The sequence below is a fragment of the Gallus gallus genome, chromosome 24, assembly GCF_016699485.2.
Source record: "Gallus gallus isolate bGalGal1 chromosome 24, bGalGal1.mat.broiler.GRCg7b, whole genome shotgun sequence".
NCBI classification, from domain to species: domain Eukaryota; kingdom Metazoa; phylum Chordata; class Aves; order Galliformes; family Phasianidae; genus Gallus; species Gallus gallus.
In genome coordinates, this window is record NC_052555.1 from 2,040,331 (window position 1) to 2,062,384 (window position 22,054).

The following is a 22,054-nucleotide window of genomic DNA, read 5'->3' on the forward strand; positions in this document are numbered from 1 at the left end:
CCAGGGGCAGAGCTGAGATCCGGGCTGTGACACTGCAGCAAAGAGAGGTGCAAAGAGCCCTGGGGGACAGCGGGTGCCAATGCTGTTGATCCCCACAGGGCTGGGGTTGCTCCTGCTCTGTGAATGCACATCGTGTGCCTTGGGTTGTGAAATGGGGAGGGGTGGGCTGGTCTGTGCACGGATCTAGCTTCCCCCAGGGCTTCTGATTGCTGCAACCGTGCTAACACGTCAGAGAGCTGCAGATGTGTTGGCTTACAGCTTGTGCATGTCCCGTCTCTGGGGACACCCACTGGGGGACTCATTCTGCTTGGGCAGTGTGAGCCCAGCAGAGGGGTTGGTGCTTCTCACCCTCTGCCTGGCTGCCCCAGGCCCCCCAGCTGCTTTCCTTATGGCACACAGGGATGCGCCGTACCCCTATGGGGCGCTTACAGCTAGGAGGTGGTTGGAGGTGGGATGTGCCCATCCTGCTCTTTTCCTCCCTTCTCCCTTTCAGTTCTTCCCCGTCTGTTCATCAGGTTGGATATTAGTAGGAACGGTTTCTTCTCCAAGGGAGTGATGCTGCACTGCACAGCTGCCCAGGGGGTGGTGTGGTCAGCATCCCTGGAGGTGTTCCAGAGCTGTGGGGATGTGGCACTGAGTGATGTGGGCGGTGGGCGCAGTGGGGGTGGTTTAGGGTTGGAGCTGGGGGTCTGATAGGTCATTTCCAACCTGGATGGTTCTGCGATTCTATGGTGCCTTCCCAGTATTGAGCCATCTTTCTTTTCTCTGCACGAAAAAAGCTGAGGGGGAGGGAAGAAGAAAAGCAATCCGAGTCGATAGGTTTTTCCAATAACCTTCCCTAAAATCTCACCAGGTTACATTATACTCTAATAGACTTTAAGCCAATCTGCCTAATGCCATTGCAAAGGTCAATTAAATTCACCCTAAAAAATTTACTCCTGGCTCATTATACATTTGGAAAATGAATTAGAAGCACAAGCTGCCCCAGAGGTTTCTGATATTTTGCTAATGAACATGTCTTCTAATGGAAGAAAAGGAAAGAAAAGTGCTGCCAAAAAAGCCCTTTGAACAGAAGGGTTTGCTGGGCCCGGTGGGGAGCGTGGAGCTGAGCTCTTGGGGAGTGGGCACGGTGGGATGGGTTGGGGTTGGACTTGATCTCAGAGCTATTTTCCAACCCGAATGATTCTGTGGTTCTGTGATCCCATAGAGCAGCATTGCAGCGGTGTTGCACACCCAGCAGAGGAACCCATGAAGCCAACTCTTGCCCAAGCATTTGCACAGAGCCCTGCCCACGTGCCCATCCCTGCAATGGGCAGCTCGGTGTCACCTCCACGATGCCACCATCCCGCTCTGCAGGCCAGCCCTGCTCCAGCTCTGCCTGCTCGCAGCCCACCCCGCTGTAATTACACCTGCAGCACACCGTGCCCGCAGGGACCCTCCGGCAGAAAAGGAGGCAAAATTAATCAAGTGGATGATTAATTGCGATCTGCGACCCAGCTTTGTGCCAGCGACGAGGAGTTCTGTGGGGTTTTTCAGCCTGAAGGTGCTCAACATGCAGTACCTTTAAGGAGCGCGAGAGCTTTTTGCTTCCGTTTGGGTTTTTTTCTTTAGAGAGGGCTCTCTAAAGCTCCGTGCCTTTGAGCACCCCGCTGCTTATCGGGCTTTCATCCGCTCTGCTAACGTGCGGATGCAGGCAGGCGTGAATGCAAACGCGCTCTGCGTTGTCCTTTGAGCAGCTGGAGGTGGTGGCGTTAGGGAGCGCTATCAGGAGGGCCCAGGCTGGCGTCAATTCTGAGCTGCTCTCAATAAGGTGTTAATTTTGAATTGGGTTTGGAATGGTCAGTTTGATTGCCTCCCCTGGAAGCGGCGCGGTGCTGTGGGGAGGAGGGCGGCTCACGGCCTGGGTGTGCGGGATGGGGGTGTAAAGCACCTGAGACCAGAAATGGTGTATGGGAACGGAGTGGGTCGCCGCCAATAAAACCCCAAACATCGTTTTAGTGGAAATCAGCGCATGCCCACAGAACGGCTCAATCCCAAACGCTCACATCCCTCCCATTGGTGCAGGAGTTAAACGAGTCGGGGCTGTTCGCTGAGCATCCTTGGGGCTGAACGCTCACTCTGTGCTGATGTTGGGACGCCAACCCCGGTAAACCCATGGCTGGGGCTCACGTCTTGGTGGGTGTCAGGGCAGAGCTGGCCTCTGCATTCCTCCTGGAGGACAGCTTGTCCGTCCTGGAGCAGGTGGCTGAGCTGGATGGGATGCTGGGCACATCTCTCTGCTCTTGGCCTGGTGCAGCTCCTGTCATCCAAAACAGGCTGCAGCTCCAGCCTGAGCTCTGCCTTCTTCCAAGAAGCTGCTGGGAGTTGTCTTGCAGAGAAATCTTTTCTAATGTTTTTTTTTTTTTTTTTTTTTTTTCTTGGCACGGGGAGAAGCTTCAGGAAAACTGCGAGACTGGGCACACCTCCCTCCAGTTTGTCTTTAATTACAGCGAGGGAAGAGGTGGTAATTACAACACACCTCCCCGTGCCCCGTCCTCAGGTGAAATCAGAGCAAGGAAATATGCATGCTGCTCAGAGGAGCGTCGGTGCCAGCGCTGGGCACGGATACCCAGCTGGCACGCAGGGCAGGACAGGGACAGCTGTCCCTGCCTCTTGCTATGGGAGTTGGGCAGGAGCTGGGGACAGCAGTGTGCTGCTCGCAATGTCAATTATTAGCGTGCTTAGTAAATTACCTCGTAAATTAGTCCTTAAAATTTCCAGCGGCGTGTCCTCTCTTGCACTCCGTGCCTGCAGCTGAGCTGTTGTGCTGCTCTGCAGGAGGATGGATGGAGCTGCTCCCCACCCACCGTGTGGTGCTGGGCTTGGTGCTGTGCCCATCACTGAGCTGGTTTCAGGGCTGGGCTGGGCACGGCTCCTTTCCCACTGCAAGGTGTGTTTTCCCTTCTGCTCGCTTCCAACCCTCCTTTTGCCTTTTCATGTGCACTTTAAAGGTCAGCCCATATCTGGAACATGCTTTAAATTTGCACTGAGAGCAGAGGACAGGAGGAGAGGGGAAGCACTGCTGCGGCAGCTCCTTGGAGGGCACCATTTACCACTTTCCGACGCCTCCGCACACGCAGGGGCACAGGACCACCCACTGGCCCAGGAAATAGCTTTTTCCCAGCAGAAATCCCCCAAAGCACGGAATGAGCACTCTGCAACCCCGCTCACTGCCATCACCAGCTGACCCCAGCTGCTGGCGCTCCATCCCCTTCCTCCTTCCTTGGGGGGATGCTCACCTCCATCACCCCGCTGCCATCAGCAGGATGAAGCATCTCTTTTCCCCTCGCTGCTTGACCCACTCCTCCTTGCTCCCAATCCTGTGTCCTCACCACGTCCTGCATCCTTTAGCTCATCACAGGGCACGGGGCACACCTGGCCCAGCGCCGTGCCCCCTCCTGTCCCCACAGCCCACCCCCTGTCAGCACTGCCTCGTCCCCCCCAGCCCTAATGCTGCTTCGTTTCTGTTTTAATTTTGCTGCGGTTTCACGACAGCCACTGCTGGGTCAGGAGTTACAGAAAGGTTATTGGTGAGTGATGGGTATTGACATCCTTAGCAGCGCCCTGACCCCATCAGTCTCGCTCTGTTCTTCTTTTTCCTTACATTTGCCCTGCTTTTTTTTCTGAAGGGCTGCTCTGCCACAGATTGGCTTTGCTCATGCATAAAGCTTGCTTCATCAGATTTTTACCCAAAGCCACGTTGGGCACTCCTGACTGCAGAACAGTGAGGGAAGTGCTGGTTTGTGCTGGCTGCTGAGTGTGGGCACTGAGAGAGGCTTTTCACCCCCAGATTAATTTGCTCCCACCCCATCCTCCTGTGCTGCCTTTTTCTCAGCTTTTTTCACCCTCGTCCACTTGATTTGCCCATGCAGCTTGCCCAGGTGCCCACCTGCATCACATTGCCCATGCTTGGGGATGTTACAGGGACTCAGGACAACCAGCTCCATCCTGCAGGGATGCCTGGGGCAGTGGTGGAGTCACCGTCCCTGGGGTTGCTCCAGAAACGTGGAGGTGTGGCACTGAGGGATGTGGTCAGAGTCATTACGGTTGGGAAGGACCTCCGAGATCCCCAAATCCAACCTCAGCCCACCCCACTGCGCCCATTGCCCACGTCCCTCAGTGCCACATCCTCATGGTTCTGGGACACCTCTAGGGATGGTGACCCCACCACTTCCACGGACAGCTGTGCAGTGCAGCACCACGCTTTCAGAGAATAAGTTGTTCCTAATGCCCAACCTGACCTCCCCTGGTGCAACATAAGGCCTTTCCCCCTCATCCTACCGCTGTGACCTGAGAGAAGAGGCTGATTTCCATCCTACTGACGGTTTTTGGGTGGGGGAAGGCACCAATTCCACCCAATAATCACCAGAAACTCAGAGATCCAGGGCAGGATGCATGGAGCCCAGCAAAGCCACGGCTCACCCCATCCCCATCAGCGTGCAGAGCTGCTCTTCCACGGGCGGATAAGGACTGCCTGACAGCCCATCCCTGCCTTCATCAGGAAGGGCAGCAACCTTGGCTCAGGCTGTTTGGAAATAGGGCTGAGCTCATTGGAAGCACCTCTTATCTCCCCGCAGAGAAGGTTCTGCGCTGAGCACGGCTGCGCTGCGCTCCCCGATGCTGTGATAAGCCGCCCTTATCAGATGCTTCAGCACTAAAACTCACTGCACACCAACGAGTTGGGGCTTTTTTTTTCCCTTTTTTTTTTTTTTTTTCCTTTCGGCTTTATGGTTGCCTCCATAAAACTGGCTGGGAAAACTGCTGAAGCAGTAACCCCGCTCCCTTTTAAAGGCAGCTGCAAATCAGCCCCGTGCTCCGGTGCAGCGCGGAGCTGCTTTTATGAGTGCTAATTAACCAGGATCTGCCCTGGGCTCTGCCTCCCATCCAGCCCATGCAAGGCTGGGATTTCACTGCGCCGTGGTTCTGTGCTCTGCGCTAATAGGGTTGGGGATGGATTGGGGGGTTTGTAGGATTTGGTGGTGTGGATTGGAACGAGGGTGGTTGTGGCGGTGGGGGAGGGTTGGCTGTTGGTAGGTTGTGCCCTCTGTGGGTCTGTCTGCATGAGCTGTAGTTGGGAAATGGTTTTGGGGGGAGAGTGAGCAGTGTTGGGGTTGGAAAAGGAAATCGCCTCATGCCATTCTGCCACTCAGAATAATGGGAAGGGGCAGCGACTCCGGGAATTTCTGGTCTAAGATGGGAAATGCATCACCTCCAGGATGTGGCCGGGCTGCTCCTGGGTCCTCCTGCCCATAAACACAGGGCCACCATTTGTGCAGCCTTGGGACTGCCTGGAGCTCCTCGGCCACGGCAGTGGTACGGGCACGGGCTGTCCGTTTGCATGCCTTCCCACAGGGATGCTTGCAGGTTTGCTTCTCCTGTTGCAGGAGGGGCAAAAGAGTGCCTCCGTGCTCCCCTTTACCTGGCAGGGCTGGGGCTAAAGGGAAGGCTCCCGATGCTGGGAGAAGCACTGCCATGCTGCGGGGTGCTGGGAGCCGAGCTGCAGGCTGACACATGGCAATTTATTTGGAAGCCGTGAGTCTTTTCAAGAAAGCAATTTCTTTGACATTTTCTTTTGGCATTTGAAAGGGGGGAAAAGGTAGTATTTCCCACGTACGCTCATCGCTCCCATCCCTTCCCCAAAGTGATTTAGATTTCTTGCTCTGCAAGATGCAAGCCGTAAACTGTGCATAGAGGGAGGTCGGTGCACGCAGTGTGTGGAGCCCGGTGTGCTGTTTGCACAGCAGTGTCCATAAGGATGCCAGGAGCTCTGCAGCACCATGGGCTGCATGGTGAGAGGTTCCTTCCAGGCCGGGCTCCCACCGATGTGACACCCACAAGCAACAGTGAAATATCATCAGCATCATGGCTAGGCTTAAATCTTTACTGAGTCTCCATTTTTCTTTCTTTAAACACTTACAGAATAAATGGAATTTATAATCAGAAACCATAAAATCCCTGATTTATGGTTCATCTTGATGACAATATTTAATAACTCGTGTATATTTTATTACATCTTTTTAATGCCCTGTTGTGGAATTTTACTTAGGCATCTCGCCCTCTATATCAACCTGTCGCAGCACAGATGGGCTGACTTCTTGCCTTGGGCTGCGGACGGAGCCAGGCTGGGTTCTGCCCAGGGCTGCCTGGGTGCATCCAAGTGGGCCCCACACTCAGACCTGGATGATAGCAGATCTGACGTTGTTCTCAGCTCCCTTCCAGCATCCCCAGCCAAGCTGCAGTGCAGGTGGAGGAGAAATGAGAGCCGTAGGGCCTCTCATCCCTCCTCAAGGACTTTCTGCTTGGAAACCAGTATCTATTTAGGTTATTGCTTTCCCAGTTCAAGTGCATTCTCCTCTGGAGAGCGCTCCCCACCCTTTCTGGGGTCGTTAGAGCAAATTAGCTGATGCATCCTATCAGCCTGCTGCACACGAGGTACCAACCTGCGCTCAGTGCTTGCATGCAGAGGGAGCTCAGTGAGCCCCATTCTGGCTCTGTGGAAGAGCCTAATATCCAACCTGCGTCACATCACCGTGGTGGGGACTGGTGAGCAAGCCGTGGCTGTGCCCTCCCACCGGTTTCTTTTTGAGATAGCCAGGAAATCTAAGCCTCGTTTGCAGCGTTTGGACTAATTTTGCATTGTGGGACTGTCTGAAATGGTTGCACTGGGAAACCAGCTGCCTCCTGCAGGGCTCCTGCTCTCTTGCAAAACATCTGTAGAGTTTTCATCCTGGGAATCGTCTCCCCCTCAGTGATTCAGCGTCTGCCTCTGCCTTGGCTCTGCTGGGAGGTGGGGCTGGCAGAAGTGTGAATAACCCCAAAGAGCTGTGGTGTGGTGCTACCTGGGCCTGACTCTAAATTAAAGTCTGGCAAAGGAGCAGCCACCTGAGGAGGTGGGAAGAGATGGCAGCCTATTAATACCTCTCAGGCAAGGCTGGAAATGAAGGAAGGGAATTACTCATGGTCTCGGAAGGTGGTAGGACAAGGAGCAATGGCTGGGGGCCGAGGGAGGGAGGGGTTTTGCCCAGCCATTAGGAAGCTCCCGGAGGGGCAGCCCTGGCGCCAGGCATCTATGGGGCAGACGGAGGGGAGGATGTTTAGGAAATGCACGAGGTCATCCCACTGACCCCATCGGTGCCATCGTCAATTCCACCGTGGGCACTCAAAAAGCCGGCATAATGGCTGGGAAATCTCTTTGCCTGACTGCATGCAGTGCTGGGAGGCACCACGCTGCCCTTGGAGCAGTGAGCAGCGCTGATTGCAGCCCTGCAGCCCCATGTTTGCCATGGCAGGGAGCAGGGCTTTGCAGCTGAGGTGCCAAGGATGCTCACAGCAGATGTGCTGCCAGCCCTCCTGGTTTTACTGCAGGTCTCCGAGGTCTCGTTGGAGCTCATGCTTTTTCTTAATGCTCCTGGAGTCGTACGGTTGCACGGGAGTCCTGGCTTTTGTTTAGGAGAAGGTTTGACATGTCACAGTTGCGGAAAAAATGTGTGAAAATATGGCTGTAGGCTAATAAATGTGCATGTCTTTATTGTTAATTTTTATATAGGATCTGGAAATGAAGGCTTTTGGGGGGGTCAGGCTCGGACTGGTGGAGTTGCGATGCTGGGATTGACCTGGGGAGCTCCAAGCCCCATCCCTGCAGGGGCTGAGCCTTTTTTGGAAGGAAAGCAGTGCCAGGCAAGGGAGGATGAGTGATGTCCAGGAGCAAAGTTTGGGGTTGCACTGTCAGTGTGGGGGTGGGGGGTTGTTGGCAGTCAGCCCTGAGCGCTCCCCCTTCTCTCCACTGAGCAGAGCGTAAATGCCACAGGAATCCGTGTCGCTTTTCAGAGGCTGTTACAGCAAATTGTTAGCAGGCGAGGGGCAGCGCAGGAGCTGTCGCTGTCGGCTGCGTTTTGTTAATCTGATCTGAAGGGTCCTCTTGTGAGTGCATCTGGAGCGGTCCCTTCCTCGCTCTGCAGATGCACGTTGCCGTGTGTGGGATAAGGGACGCCGAGCCATGCATGGATCCCCACCCAACCTCCACATTTCCACCCTAGAGCTGTGCCCCCCTATGCATAGTGCTGCATCCTCCACCTTTGCACCTGGATGTGCATCGGCACGCGGTGAGTTGGGATGGAGAAGGCAGTGCACGGAGTCCGGATAGCACTTCTCCCTTCAGAAAATGCCTTTCTTGCAAAAGCTGGTTGGTCTCCTGGTGCAGTTTCCATTTGTGCAGAGCAGTTGCTGTTCCAGGAGGCGCTGCGTGTCCCGCTGGCAGTGCAGCACACGTCCCATGGCGGGTGGCTCTTCCAGCAAGCAGAACTGCCTTCGGTTCTGACGAAACTCCATTGCCAAAGTGGAGAAAAATCCATTCTGGGGAAATTTTGCTTTTTGGGAATTTCTTTCGGAGATGAGGTAGTTAGGGGACTTTTTTTCATTAAAAGCATATATATATATCTATATATTTGAGTTTCGGTGGATTTCCATTTTCCAGCCAGCTCTCTCTGCAGTGCCGTTCTTGCAGCAGCGTATGACTTTTTTTTCCCCTCAGGAAATTTTCTAATACCAATTTAATTTTGACTCTCACAACTGCATCTATTCTGCAGGGAATGCGCGCTGCGCTCCCGCCAAGGAAGTGTTCCCTCTTAGCACCAAGTTCATTTTCCAGCTTAAAAACATCATTCAGTCATTCCTAATGAAAGGTATAATCAACTTTCAGGCTTCATGGCTTAGCTGAGCCCCTAATGGGGATGGGGAACCCATTCCAGCAGTGGCTTAGCCTGCCTTTCCCTCATTGCAGGGTGTGCTCACAGCTTGCCGTGAGTTGCACTGGGTGAGATGGCACCCAGAGAATGCAGCCTGTGCAGGGCTGTGCATGTGTGGGTGCAGCATTCATGTGAGTGCAATGCATGAGTTGATTCCTCGATTTGTGGCCTTTGCAGCCTGCGGGGTTTGCTCCATTCCAGCCCCAAGCTGAGGCTTTTGGGCATTGCTGCACACAATGCTTTGGGGCCGCTGGGCACGCAGCTTTGCTTTGCTTTGCTGCACGACATCTGCAGGCAATGGGTCAGCTGAGCTTTTGTTTTCTTCCCTCGGAATGAACGAGAAAGAAGAAAAACCCAGACAGCCCCATTTGTGTCCTGTCTGATTGCATTTCCGTGCCTACATATCTGCTCTGCATAAATGTTGGTGGAGCGCTACGGGGGGAATAGGCTGTCGTTGCATTAATGTGCCGTGCAGCAGAAAGGGCTCGGTTTGCTTTGAGACCTCTCTGCATTACACCACGGGTACTGCACCACACATCTCCTCCTGCACTCAGATCTCCCTCCTGAGCAATCAGGACACGGCTCTGCATTGCCCGTGGGTCTGCACACACACAGCACAGCCATCCCCAGTCCCTCTGCTCTCCCTGCCCATCAATCCGTGTCCGTCCATCCTTCTGCTGAGCCTTTCACTGCTGCCTTTCCTCCTCTGGAGTCTGGCTTATAGGATTAGGCACAGAAATGGAGGGTTGTGGTGTATAATAGTGGGGCTGTAATTACCTTACAAATAGAGTGCAATTACACCGTGGTAATGCTTCTGAATCACCTCCCCACCACCCGCTTCTCCTGATAACTGGCATTTCTCTGTGTTCTAGCACTTAGGTTGCCTACTTCTGCCCACTTGTGCCTTTGGCTTCTTGGTCACCCTGTCTGTGTGGTTTTAGCATTCATTGGCACCACTGATACTGCACTTACGCTTAATTAATTTACAGCCACGGAGCTACCCTCCCAGTTATATGTGTGCAGTGGAAATTACAAGTGTGGGAAGCACAGCTGCTGTGCAATCATCCCACGGCTGCAATGTGATTGCACCTGTTGTGCCATCAGTGCGCAGCCAAGGTGGAGTTTTGGTGGCTCTCTCGACATGGATGGGGGAGTGGTGGAGTCACAGAGCTGGCAGGGACCCACAGAGCTCATGGAGGGCAGCTCCTGGCTCCACACAGCACCACCCAGAAATCACACCCACAGCCGGAGTGATGATGCTGGTAGAAGTCAAACACCCATCTTTTGGGGTGCGGCAGTGGGATGTTTCCATTTCTGCCCCAAATGCATTGAATTTGTGATGTTAAGCAACCTCTTTTTCCCTGGTGATTCGCCACGTGTGACAATCCTGCTGTTGAGAAAGGGCCCACTCAGCAGACCTAGGCTGATGAAGCTGAGCTCAACACCTGTCACACATCTCCATCTCCCCCTCTTCCATTGGAACAAGGAAAGCTGTTTTCCTGCCTCTAGGAGCTGGTTGAGACCTACAGATGACGAGCACTGTAACGTAATGCATTTTTATCATTAGTGAGCTCCCAGTGCCTCTTTCCCTGTCAGTATAATGGGGCTAATGAGATGTACCTACAGCTCCCAGAGCTGGGAGGACAATTCGGTCCATTTCTTCCATTTGGATGGAGCAGAGCACTGTTGGTTGCCCGTATCCTTCTGCCTCCACTGCTGCCAGCTGGTGCAGGCTCCAGGACTGGGGGCCAGGGTCCTCCCTGGTGCACCATCATTGACTTTAATTGGGCTCCACCAGGGAGAGGTTTGGATTGCGGATTTGCTCGCGGTGGGTTGGTGCCAGATGGCATATCTCCCTGTCCTCTTCCCCTACAGCCTGGAGGCAGAGAGGGGAAAGAGCCTCGTGAAGGGGAAAAATGGGCAGAGAATCCTGAAACACAATGAGGGCTGATTCAAAGCTGCTGCGCTCCAACCCGGCTTGCTCATTATGCAGTTGTAATTGGCATCTGAGATGTGTGCCTAGAAGCAAAGCTTTGCTTCCCCGTGGCCGAGTTCTGCAGTGACATCACTGCCCTCCCCAAAATACCATTTCTCCTTACGTACCATAGAATCATTAAATCATATAGAATCATCATTGGAGGAGACCTCAAAGATCATCTGGTCCAACCATCAGCCCTTCCCCCCACCATGCCCAATGAACCACGTCCCTATGGCTCTATGAGTAATGATGAAGTTATTTAATTACCTGCCTGGGTGTCCTGAGGGAGGGCCACAACTCCTTCAGCCATCACAAATCATTGGGTCTTCCTGGGGGGACAGCAGGGCACCGTGCTGGTGGTGGACATGGCTTTCACCCTCCTCACCCTGAACCCTTCTGCTCTGAATCTGCTCTCCCATTTTGATATTTCCCTGTGCTGCTTTAGAGCTCACTCACGGCGATTTTATATATCTATATATACATGTTCAGTTAAGAAAAAAATGGCCAAATTGTGGCTTGTCACTCACGTTCCTCACTGTGCAAAGAAGAGCAGTGATGGGAGGAGGTGGCAGCGATGGCTGTAGGCACAGTGGGATGTGGGGACGCGGGGGGTTCCCCAGAGCACCCCAGAGCTGTCACCCAGAGCCCCCTCTGTCACTGCTCCATCTGTGCCTCGTGGGTTATCTGAGGACATGGGGTGCATAGAGCAGCAGTCAGAAGGGAACAGCGCTGAACTACAACCACATGGAAGCTGATAACTCGCAGAGATGGCTTTGCCAGCAGGGAGAAGAAAAAAACCCACCCTGTAAATACGCTTTGTTTTGATATTCGACTACTCCTTTTTCTTGTGGAGTATGTGCTAATGTGTATGATAGCTCTGTGGTGGTGTCAGAACAAAATATTCAGATGGTTCCCACCAGTTGGTGCGTGCAGAGCTGTTTTAGAAGGCTGGCGTGGAAGAGGGGAGCATCTCCATATCAGCATCCCCCCCCCTCCCTCCTGCCTTCCTCTCAGGCCTCCATCCCCACCGAAATGAGCAGCAAATCAATGTGGGCCTAATAAAAGATGATTGGAAATTGCTAATAGGAGTGTGGGAGGGCAGCCTTGCCGCCCGGAGCCAAGATGAGTATGGATTTTCTCTTGCCAGGGATTGTAAACACTGCTGAGCTCCCCAGGGAGCCCCGGATGCTCACCCTCTCCTTTTGCCCTCATCGTTCTCCAGCAGCCTTAAAGGAGCCCAGTAATGGCAATTAGCTGCATTAATTAGCAAGAGCTAGCAGCGTTTAGCCCCCATCCCAAGCTGTGCATGCTCTGGAAGGCATGTGATAAATGAGGGCATCGGCTGAGGAGGTTCTCACTGCCTTGGTGCTGGGCTCCAGTCTCTGCTCCCCATATCTGTGAACCCATATTTATTTACAGTGACCCCACTGCCTCCCTGGGCAGCCTGTTCCAATGCATTACCACTCTTTCAGAGAAGAAATTTTCCCTAATATCCAACCGGCAGATGAGAAACCCTTCTGGGCAGCTGGTGCATGTGGTCCATCCTTGTCACAGGACAGCCTTTCCTTGCCCAAAGGCAGCTTTCAGGATGCTCTTCCTTTGGAGTAAGGTACCCAGTGGCAGGGCACGGAGCTTTGAGGTGTGATGCCCAACGCTCTGCTTGGCAGCAGCCTGCGCATCAGCATGGCCAAAAGTATTAATGCGGGGGAAAAGTTAACCACACTTACTGAACTGCAAAAAAGGTTGTTTTTATACCCCTTTATTGGAATATAAAGACAGCTTTTATAACCTTTTAAAGGGACATAAAAGCAGCTCGGAGACTTGAAAGCTCGCTCCAATTTAAGACGGCGTGGCGACGCTGACAGGTTTGGGACGTGGTTGCAGGGAGGAGAAGGGGACTCCTTTATATGTGTATCTATAAATATATATATATAACCTCCTGGAGGTGGCACGTGCTGCTGGGGTGCACGCTGCAATGGGATCCCTCCTCTCCCCCCGCAAATCGATGGGGATTTGCCTTCCTGCCCCATGTTGGCACAGCGGTCGGTCGGACGCGACACGAACAGCAGAGTGACCTTTCCAGCAGCCCCATGGCACGGGTTGAATATGGAGAGGCTGTGATGCTCGCTTCTCCCCATGCCACCTCCCAAATAATAAAGCTTCCAGACAGTGCTGCATGGCCACGACGAGGATGGGAGCGGGAGCAGCTGCTTCTAATTTTGCTTCGTGGGGAGGGAGGTGATGCTGAGAGCACCCCGCATTCTCTGCACATATTTTTCATCATTATAGGCAGAAATGCCAGAGTGGTGACAGATATTAATGCAGTTCACGCCGGGAGAAAATCTTCTTTCCATCAGACTCAATGTTCAGCAAGAGGGCAGTGCCATTTGCAGCCCTCGGGAGGATGTGTTTGAAAGGTGATGTGTTTTTTCCCCGGGAAGTTTTATTCTGAGATGAAGTTCAGATTGGATCAAGGGCACCTGGATCCGTCACAATGGGGCGTCGGGGCTGCTCCGTGCCGGGGATCCACGCAGATGTGCTGGAGAGGCATTCGGATTTGGGTGCAGCCCAAAGTGCCCACACAGAGCCTGGGGGTGTCACTGCCACGTGTGGCTGTTTTGGGGCCCGCGGTCCATCCCATGGCACGCAGCTGTAAGGTCTGCAGCGTTCCCCTGCACAGTGCTGCACTTCCTCGCGCCCCTCAGCCTCCTTTTATTTGCTTATCCCACTAAATATTCATCAGTAACATTTAAGACAAAGGAAAGAGATAATTACAAGGGGAGAATTTTTTTGCAGTATTAAAGGTTAACAGAATTCTTGGCATTTGTGCCTTGTCGATCTCCGTGTAATTATGCTCATTTCCCAGAATTCAGAGGTGACTGTGCCTGTTAACGCTCCAAGATGGTACCCCGGGAATTAAATTTATGAGATCATTTCTCAAAATCTTCAGATTCAACCCAAGCATCCTGCTTAATGGCACGGCCATTATTAATATTATTCTTGGACCCGCCGCGCGGGGCAGAGGATGGGTGGCAAACAGAACGGTGCTGCATGCGGGCGGCAGCACGCCCGGCTTTTGTTCCTGAGCCATTTGGCAACCTGAGTGCTTCGTGAAATGAGCATTTCGCTTTGGGTTGGCAGGAGCTGCATAGGTGTGGGTTGGAGGTCCAGCAGAGGCAGCCCCGTTTTGGCTGTCGGGAGTCGGGATGGGAGCGTTTGCATCTCCGCAGCTCTGGTGTTTAATGAGAAAACAAGTGTTAGCCCATGCGACGTGCCTTATCAGTGCTCAACAGGAGGCAAAAGCAGAGGAGGAAAGCTCAGTTCTTTGCATTCGTTGTGTCCGTGCCGGAGCTGCCGAGTAGCCGAGGTGAGCACCGAGGCACGGCTCGCTTTGCTTTGCCGCCTGCGTAGACTTTTCCTCCCCTTGCACACTTACTGCTGTTAAAATGCAGAGCGGATAGGGTCGTGGAGCACTGGGTTAATGTCTTACGCTTGCACAGTGCTATTGGATGGCCCACAGCATGGTTTTACCCCATGTCATCGCCTGGTTCATCCCATCAGATGCTGTGAGCAGAAGGGATGCGCTCCTGAGCGCTAACACAGCAACACGACCTCGCAGCCATGCAACAAGCAGCAGATTGATATGGAACCAATATCGATCCGTACCACAGGCAGCTGGGATCAATCCGCCTTAATAACTTTCCCTGTGCCAGTGTGGCTCAGTATCTCTGAGAACTCTGCAGCGTACATGTTTAACGTGACAGCGGCATGTATGGAGGTGTCACTCCATCAGTGCATATGCTGTGTTGGGTGGGCTGTTCTCAGAGGCTGAAATAGTGAGAACTGTCAGAAAGGAGCAATCCTGTGTGACGTCAATCAGAGCATCTCCTTAGGGGGGCTTGCCCACGAGGGTGGGGGGGTCACCATCCCTGGGGGTGTTGCAGGGCTGGGGTTGGACTTGAGTTGCAACAGGTTGGGAAGAGCAGAAAGCGGATCGGGGAGGGGCTGCTTGGGTGGCTCCATGCATTTTGCATGCTGTCTGTGCCCACTGCTTGGCACCGGTGTCAGGGAATGAGGGCTGAGTGCCCGCGGGGACACTCCACACATTCAGAAAAATGGCCCCGAATGGCCCCGAATGCAATTTCTCTGCTCCACGCAGGGAAAGCCTTTGGGGCAAGAAGGGCTCAGAATGGCTCCAGCCAAGGAAGGCTCTCAATCATTGGTTCTTAATTGGGGCCCGGCGTTAACAAGGGGATAAATGAGGCAGTGTGGTGAGCCCACGTCCTTTGTGTGCCATGAATGGTCACTGCTGTGCGGGGCTCAGTGCTCTGCAGAGCGGTTCCCCAGGGCTGTGTGTGTGCACCTGACTAATGCCAAGCAATGAGGCCGTGTTTGCAGCAGTGGGCCTGATGGAGAATAATGCAGAGCCGTAGCATGGGGGGGGGGTTGTGAACGGTTTGAGCATAAGTTATGGTTCTGATCATATTTGGCAATTTCAGATTAAAAATAACTGTGGACTTGGGGGTTATAGATTGCCATCTATCAGCTTCATGAAAAGGAAAAAAAAAAAAAGGAATTAAAAGCCAAATCCGGCCGTACAAATTGCCTGGCTGTGACCTACTTATGGAAAGTCGGGGGTTTTTTTTGTTGGGTTTTTTTGTTTCCTCCAGGATTGAGCTCTCTCAGTGCGGGGAGGTGTGGGCTGTGTGTCTGTAGGTTTGCTGGCTGCTGGGTGGGAGGGCACCCATCGAGCAGCTGCATGGGAGAGGGATGCTGGGTGGTTCTGGGCAAGGTGGGAGAGGTGGAAGTCGGGTTGTTTCGGTTGATGGAGAAGTGTCAGCAGCAGGTTTGCATCAGGGTGTGGGTTGGATGCTTGGCCTTGTTTGTTCCGTTCTGCCCCAAAGCTGGGCGTTCTGCTGGAAGGCTCGCTGCTGAGGAGGTCTCTGCAGCAGATGGGAATGCTGGTTGGGGCTGGGTTTGGGCTTACAGTTGCAACTGATCTTGGGCAAACTGATTGTGAAAAGGCCATGGCTGGGCTTTGGGGGAGCACAGGGGTGAAGGAGGGGAGTGTGCCCCAGGAGCTGCTGCAGAGTGGCACTGCTGAGTCTCACCCTGTCCAATGCTGGAAGATTGAGTCAGTCTCTCTCCCCTCCCCAAATACTGCCTCCTTTGCACGGCAGCACCCATGGCTCCTTCTGGCGGTGTCCCTGAGAGCTCTCAGCATCCTCCCTGCTGCTCACTGCTCCCCTGCAGCCCTCCATGCGGTGCTCCCCGCCCCTCCTACTCACACGGGCTGCCAGGAGAGGGGGCCTTCAGCCTTGGAGGCTGCAAGAGGAGATAAATATGTGTGCAGAGCAGGTGTGCGTGCGCCCGGCTCGTTCCGCTTGTTTCCTGCCTGTTGCTCGCGAAGGAAGGAGATTTTTATCTGAGCAGGAAGAAAGCAAAGGAGCTGAAAGCAAGGCGAGGTGCTGCTTTGCAAGCATCTTCGTCCGTGCATGGCAGGCTCTGCTGCTGTGGTCAAAAAGCAGCGAAGGAAAAAAGGCTCTCTCATCCCCAGAGGAGGCTACAAAGCTCTCTTTCTCTTCCTGCTGAACCTTCACAGCTGGACTCGGTTGCTGGCTCCTCTGCTGCTGGAGCGACTGAATTATTGAAAGGAATCTTGATTTTGTTTTCTCTTTGCTGTTTTCATGCGTTGCGTTTATTGTCTATAGATATTTTTAAAGTCTGAAGCAATTACAGCTGTCAGAAAAGAGACGAGCTGTGACAGGCTGATTTATATGTACGTTGCATGTATGCAAGAGAGGGAGAGCGGGATGGGCAGGGATTCTGCTGGGCATTGGTATGCAGGAACCAGCGATTTCAATTCCTTGGGACTTGCAGATAACACCCAGCATCTCCCAACAGGGTTGGTTGGTGACTTTGGGTTGGGGTGTCTGGAAGTCACCCCAAGCCCTTTGAGGTCCTCCTGCCCTCAGCACTGACAGGTGCTTTCTCTCCTGATGGAGGGTGCCCAGCCTGAACGCTGCTTCAGGAGTTTGCGTGGCTGCAGTCCTTGTGATCCCATTGGTTTGGCTGATGAAGGAACCTGTCCCTGCCCAGGCAAAGGGAGCAGGGTGTGTGCTGAGTGATGCGGGTCCTGTGCGTGAGGGCAGCTAATAAGTAGCACAGGGTGGTCCCGAAAGGATGCTCCAGCAAAATCAGTGCTTCTTGTTCCTCGCTGACTTACACATCCCTGAAAATTCCCTGCTCTAGGGGAAGCGCAGCCCTGCACGTGGAGTTTCATTCTGTCACAAACTCATCCTGCTGTTTGCAGCTAGGTTTTGTGGCTGCAAAAGTTGCGAAGCCCTCCTGCGCCGAGCAGGGTGAGCTGCAGAGCTCCCTCCTCCTGCCGAGGGCTGCAGAGAGCTGCTCCCTTCTCCAGGGAGCCGGGAAGCGGAGGGAGGGAATGCAGGGCAGCACGTCCCAGCAGGGCTGGATTCATAAAGCAGAGCCTTCGGAAGGGAAAGGAGTCGGGAGAGAGATGCAAAGCAATCCCCTTCTCATATGACCTATCAGCGCTCACAATAATAATAAAGCTTTATTTGATTGAGTGTTTCCTCTGCCTGGCACAGCTCATAATGTTTGAGAGATTAAATAGCACAGTTAGTGAATTAAGCAGTAGTTTACAGGGGATTCGGAGACTCCGGGGATTAGTAACGGGCTATGGATCCTTTCACATCTAGGTCACCCCTCGGAATCCAGCTCAGGTTGGCAGTGATTTAAAGCCCACGAAAAATCCCGGTGCGGGGCGAGGGCTGCGGAGCATGCGGCGAGGGATGGAGGAGGGAGGATGTGGGGATGGGGTCCTGCAGCACTGTGTGAGCCGGGGGGGTGCGGGGCTGCAGGAGCTGAAGGCAAAGCAGCTCTGTGTGGCTCCGGGATGCTGTGCTCTGAGGATGGCTCCCAGCACCTTTTGCCAGCACGAAGCTGTGCCTGGAAATATTATTAACGCGTCCGGCCGCTAGCGGAGGGAAGGAGGAACTGCTCGGCATAAGCAAATGTGATATCTGTTAAATTATGAGCTGATAAAAAGTACTCGGGGACTGCGCTTGCAGCTGGGGAGGAATTTAGCACTGACACTCATGTCTGTGAGGTGCAGAGGACCAGGAGGGCACCCTCCTGCTTCTCCTCGTCGATACCTGCATGGGGTTTTTTCTTTCTGGGGTGGGGTGGGAAGGGGGAACCATCCCGTGCCTCAGTTTCCCCTGCTGCACAGTGCCTTTGCCGCCCAGGGAGGGGATGGTGTGGAGGCAGAGGGGGTAAATCTCAGAGGTCGTTTGGCTGCCGGGTGCAGGTAAGCACGCCGGGAAGTGAGGAGGGGAGAGGGGGGAGGGGGGGAGGTACCCCATTCCATCCCATCCCATCCCCACGGAGCGCGGTGAGGTGGGGGTTAAGGCGGCCGTCCTTCGCCCGAGAGCGCGCGCCCGCTGCCTGCGCGCGGCTGTGCGGTGCTGTGAGCGTGCGGGAGCCAAAGTGCCGGTCAGTGATGGAGCCGCTGCCATGACAACCCCGGGCAGTCAGCCTGCGTGCTGCGCAGGGATGCTCCCGGACAGCCGTGCCGCCGGGGCTGGGATGCTGCCGCCCTTCTGCACCCCGTCCTCCTGCTGCTGAGGGTGTCCGGCATCCCAACATCCGGCATCCCAACGTCTGACATCCCGCATCCCAGCGCCCTGCGTCCCGCCGGGATCAGCCTGCCTTTGGGACCCTGCGCTGGGGCCGGAGGAGGAGAAGGACTGCTGGGCACTCGGGGGCCTTTGCCCACCGTGCCTTTGTTGCTTCTGGACCCGTTTGCTAGCTCGCTGCAGGGAGTGGTGGTTTTTTTCTGCCATCCGTTGTTGGCTTTTCTTTCTTTTTTCTTTTTTTTTTTTCCCTTGTTTTTATGGACTGCCCCCACTCGGGGAGCTGCGAACTCGGGACAAGTGTGCGTGTGCGGGGCGGGAGTGCGGCGCAGCCCCCGGCACCTCCGTGCCCAAGTGAGCCTCGGACTGCTCCCGGGAAGAGCCGGCTCGCCCAGCGTCCAGCACCTTTGCCACTTCTCCTCCTCCTCTTCCTCCTCCCCCCGGCCCTCCCGTCCTCCTCCCTCACCCGAGGATACTGGGGACTCCCTCCGGATGCCGCTCGGCAGGCTCAGTGCTCGCAGGCTGCCTTTCCAGGGGCTCTCCTGATCTCCGTGGAGCTCCGCATCGCTCGCCTCCGCGCCCGCCCCGGTGGTTTTGCTCCCCCCCGTCCCCACACACACGCACCCCCTCCCTCCTCTCCCCCCTTTTCGCTCCCGGTGGCCTCGTCGGGTGTGTTTTTTGCCTGGTGGAAAAGTCCCTGCTGCCCAGGATGGGGGTCGGTGGGTGCTTAGCCCTGCCCTGGAGGTGCCTAGTCGTCCTCTGTCTCAGGCTGCTCTTCCTTGTGCCCGCAGGAGTGCCCGTGCGCAGCGGAGATGCCACCTTCCCCAAAGCTATGGACAACGTGACTGTGCGGCAAGGGGAGAGTGCCACGCTCAGGTAGGAGCTGCTGCCTCGGGGGGGGGGCTGGGGGGAGTTGTGCTGCGCGGGGGCTGCCTGTGCCTTTGGGACGTGCCTCGGTTTCCCCAGTCGGGGAACTAAAAAGCTGTGAGTGCCGCTCCCCTCTCTGGGGCCGCGGGGGGGGATGTGGGGCTGTGAGCTGCACCTCCTGCCCGGTTCCTGCCTGCAGCGGTGCCATGGGAGCAGGGGTTGTGCCCAGTGCTGTGCCCCACTCCTTGTCCCCGTTCTCGCAGCAGATGGGTGCAGTGTCCCTGTGGGGCTGCTGGGCAGGGACACAAGCAGTACAAAGCTGCATTTTAATTGCTGTGATCGGGAGCAGTGCTTGCAACTCGGGAGAGACTTTGGTGTCTGCGGGGTCGGGTGTGCACAGGGGAGCGAGTGGAGCAGGGCCAAGGCAGGACAGAGCAAGGGGAAGATTTTCGGTCGGGCTCCTTTACAAATGTGAATCCTCTCCCTGTGTGTTTGCTGGGACTCGGCATCCTGTAGCTGTGCCTTTCAGCCCCACAGCCCCTGCACCTCCCCAGGAGGAAGGGACGGAGCAGCCGTGTGTCATCTGGATGGTTTTGTTTTGTGGCATGGCACAGCTGGGCCAGAAAGGTTGGGTGTGGGTGCGTGGGGGCGTGTTGGATCAGAGCTCACCTCCCTGTTTCTGGTTCAAACAGCTCTTCCAAATATGTGGGCTTTCCCAAGCACCGAGAATCCTATAGGTCTACAATGGGATGTCAAAGAGAGAAGGTTTTGTGTGAAGGGAGCAAAAGGTGCAGGAGGGAGGCGTGGGTGCAGGCACTCTGCAAACTCACTGGGAGGAGGAGAGCTGCTCTGCTCGGGGTTCCTGCCCTGCCCATGGTGCCCAGCCCCGCTCAGCGTGCAGCATGCAGACAAACCCAGCACTGCACGGAAAGCAGAGGGACAGCGGCGTGAGTCAGCACGAGGGCTGCTTTCCTTCTCAGTGAGGCTGTTGGGTGGCGACACACGGGTGACAAATCTTGCACCCGGCTCGGGGAAGCAGCCCTGCAGACACTGTTCCCATTGTGCTTCCCCTTGGGCCCATTGCTCCTGGGAATTACCCATCTCGTGGCATTAGTTTGGTCACTGGAGAGGTGTAGCAGTGCGTGTTGCAATGGCAGTTTGGTGCTTTTTTTCCTGCTGGTGTAAGGTGGGGACTGTTGGGAGCAATGAGTCGCTCTCGCGGTGCAGCCATCGATCTGTTGTTTGGGAGTTCACTTGTTCAGAATAGCAATGCTGCCGCGTGTTCCCTCCCGCCCAGCACACTGATGCTGGGAGCACGGGGAGGGGGATCTTCCTCTCTTTTTTTCCTCCCTTCCCACTCATTTCCATGCGCGGTGGGAGGACGGCGAGGCGCAGCCAAGGACTTGGAAGGAAGCATATGTCTCTGGAGGTCCCTTTTTATGTTGGTTGGTTTTTTTTTTCCCCCAGCAGACAAAAGGGAAAGCAAGCTGAAAAACTTTGCTGCTTCTGTGAAAGCCCCACGAGGGCTGCAATTAGGTTACTCCACACTGGGTGCCAGCAGCCCTGCGGTGCCCTCCCCGCTCCGTGCCCAGCGTGCTGGTCACAGCACAGTGCATGGCTGCAGGGAGCAGCTCGTGCCCGGGCCCAGCAAAGTGCAGCCCAGAGCTCATTTTAAGGGGTGCAGGCTTTGCTCTGTGTTGTTGCATAGCTATGTTTGGGTGCTTGGCTGTGGGTGCCAAGGGTTGGAGATGGTGCGTTTGGGGTCAGTGCTGTGAGGCTGCGCTCGTGTGCCTGCGAGGATGAGGCAGAGTGGGGTGGGGGCACCAGAGATGTTTGTTTCCTTCTGCCTTGAGATGTCTGCCGGAGCACACGGATGTGTGTGTTGCTTTGGTCATGGTTAAATGTCAATGTGTGGTTAGACACTGGGGTAGAGCTTGTGCTTGGGGTGGTTGTGGGTGGGTTACTCTGGGGTGCAGTAGAAACTGCAGGGATAGGAAAAGGACTGGTGGATGTCCAGTGGGACATCTCAGTGCTTTCATCAGTGCCCACGTTGGGCTCTGAGCCGGGGCTGCTCCCGCTCTTGGGGTTATGCTTAGGGCTTGGGGATAGCACACAGGGGGCTCAGAGCTGTCTGCCCTGCTGCCTTTCTTCATCACACGGTGAGGGTGAGGCTGGTCCATCCCATCCCACACCTTGGTTGCATCCTACCCACCCCAGTAACGAGCAGTTCGCACCCTGCTCTTGCAGCAGCGCTGAACCCAACCCATTTCTCAGACCTCTGCAGGAGCTTTCTCAGCACCAAAACAAGAGGTTTGATTGCGGTTTCACTCTGATAGGCATCAGTCAGCACTTCCCACGCGGCTCTGACAATGCCAGCAGCACACACGGATGCTCGCAGGCGTCCCCATGAGTTCACAGTGCCCTGAGCAGGTGCAGGTGCAGATCCAACCGGAGCAGCACTTCTTTTCCTGACTGCTCCCTGGTTTTCCTGATGCCTTTATTCACTTTGATTCCAGCATGAAGAGTCAAACCTGAGTTTAACAGGAGCTGAATCTCTTATAACCCCTACGTTTCATGTGGTTTCCGTGCCCTTTGCCATTGCTCTCCGCAGTGCTTTACCTGAACCTGTTTTGCACATGCATTTTGCCTGTGTTGTGCTCTGCAAGTAATTTTGGAGAAATGATAACTTGGCCATGAAACAAAACAAAATCAAGCATGTTTGTTTGCCTTTGACGGATGCAAACAGAACCTGCCTGCCTGCTGCACAG

At 54.8% G+C, this 22,054-nt stretch overlaps 1 protein-coding gene across 17 annotated transcripts in view; it reads left to right on the forward strand.

The window, feature by feature from the left end:
* The window catches only part of NTM (neurotrimin), a 313,044-nt gene that overhangs the window by 189,272 nt on the left and 101,718 nt on the right, over positions 1-22,054 (forward strand). For 6 of the 17 annotated variants that reach the window (XM_015297955.4, XM_040652025.2, NM_204711.2 and 3 more), the window contains one exon: positions 19,211-19,295. In XM_015297955.4, coding sequence (XP_015153441.1) covers positions 19,211-19,295 — 85 coding nt within the window. Of the gene's footprint in view, positions 1-14,839; positions 17,508-17,625; positions 17,801-18,247; positions 19,139-19,210; positions 19,296-22,054 lie in introns of those variants that run through there. The other 11 variants (XM_040652024.2, XM_025143177.3, XM_015297952.4 and 8 more) reach the window with 9 other exon arrangements.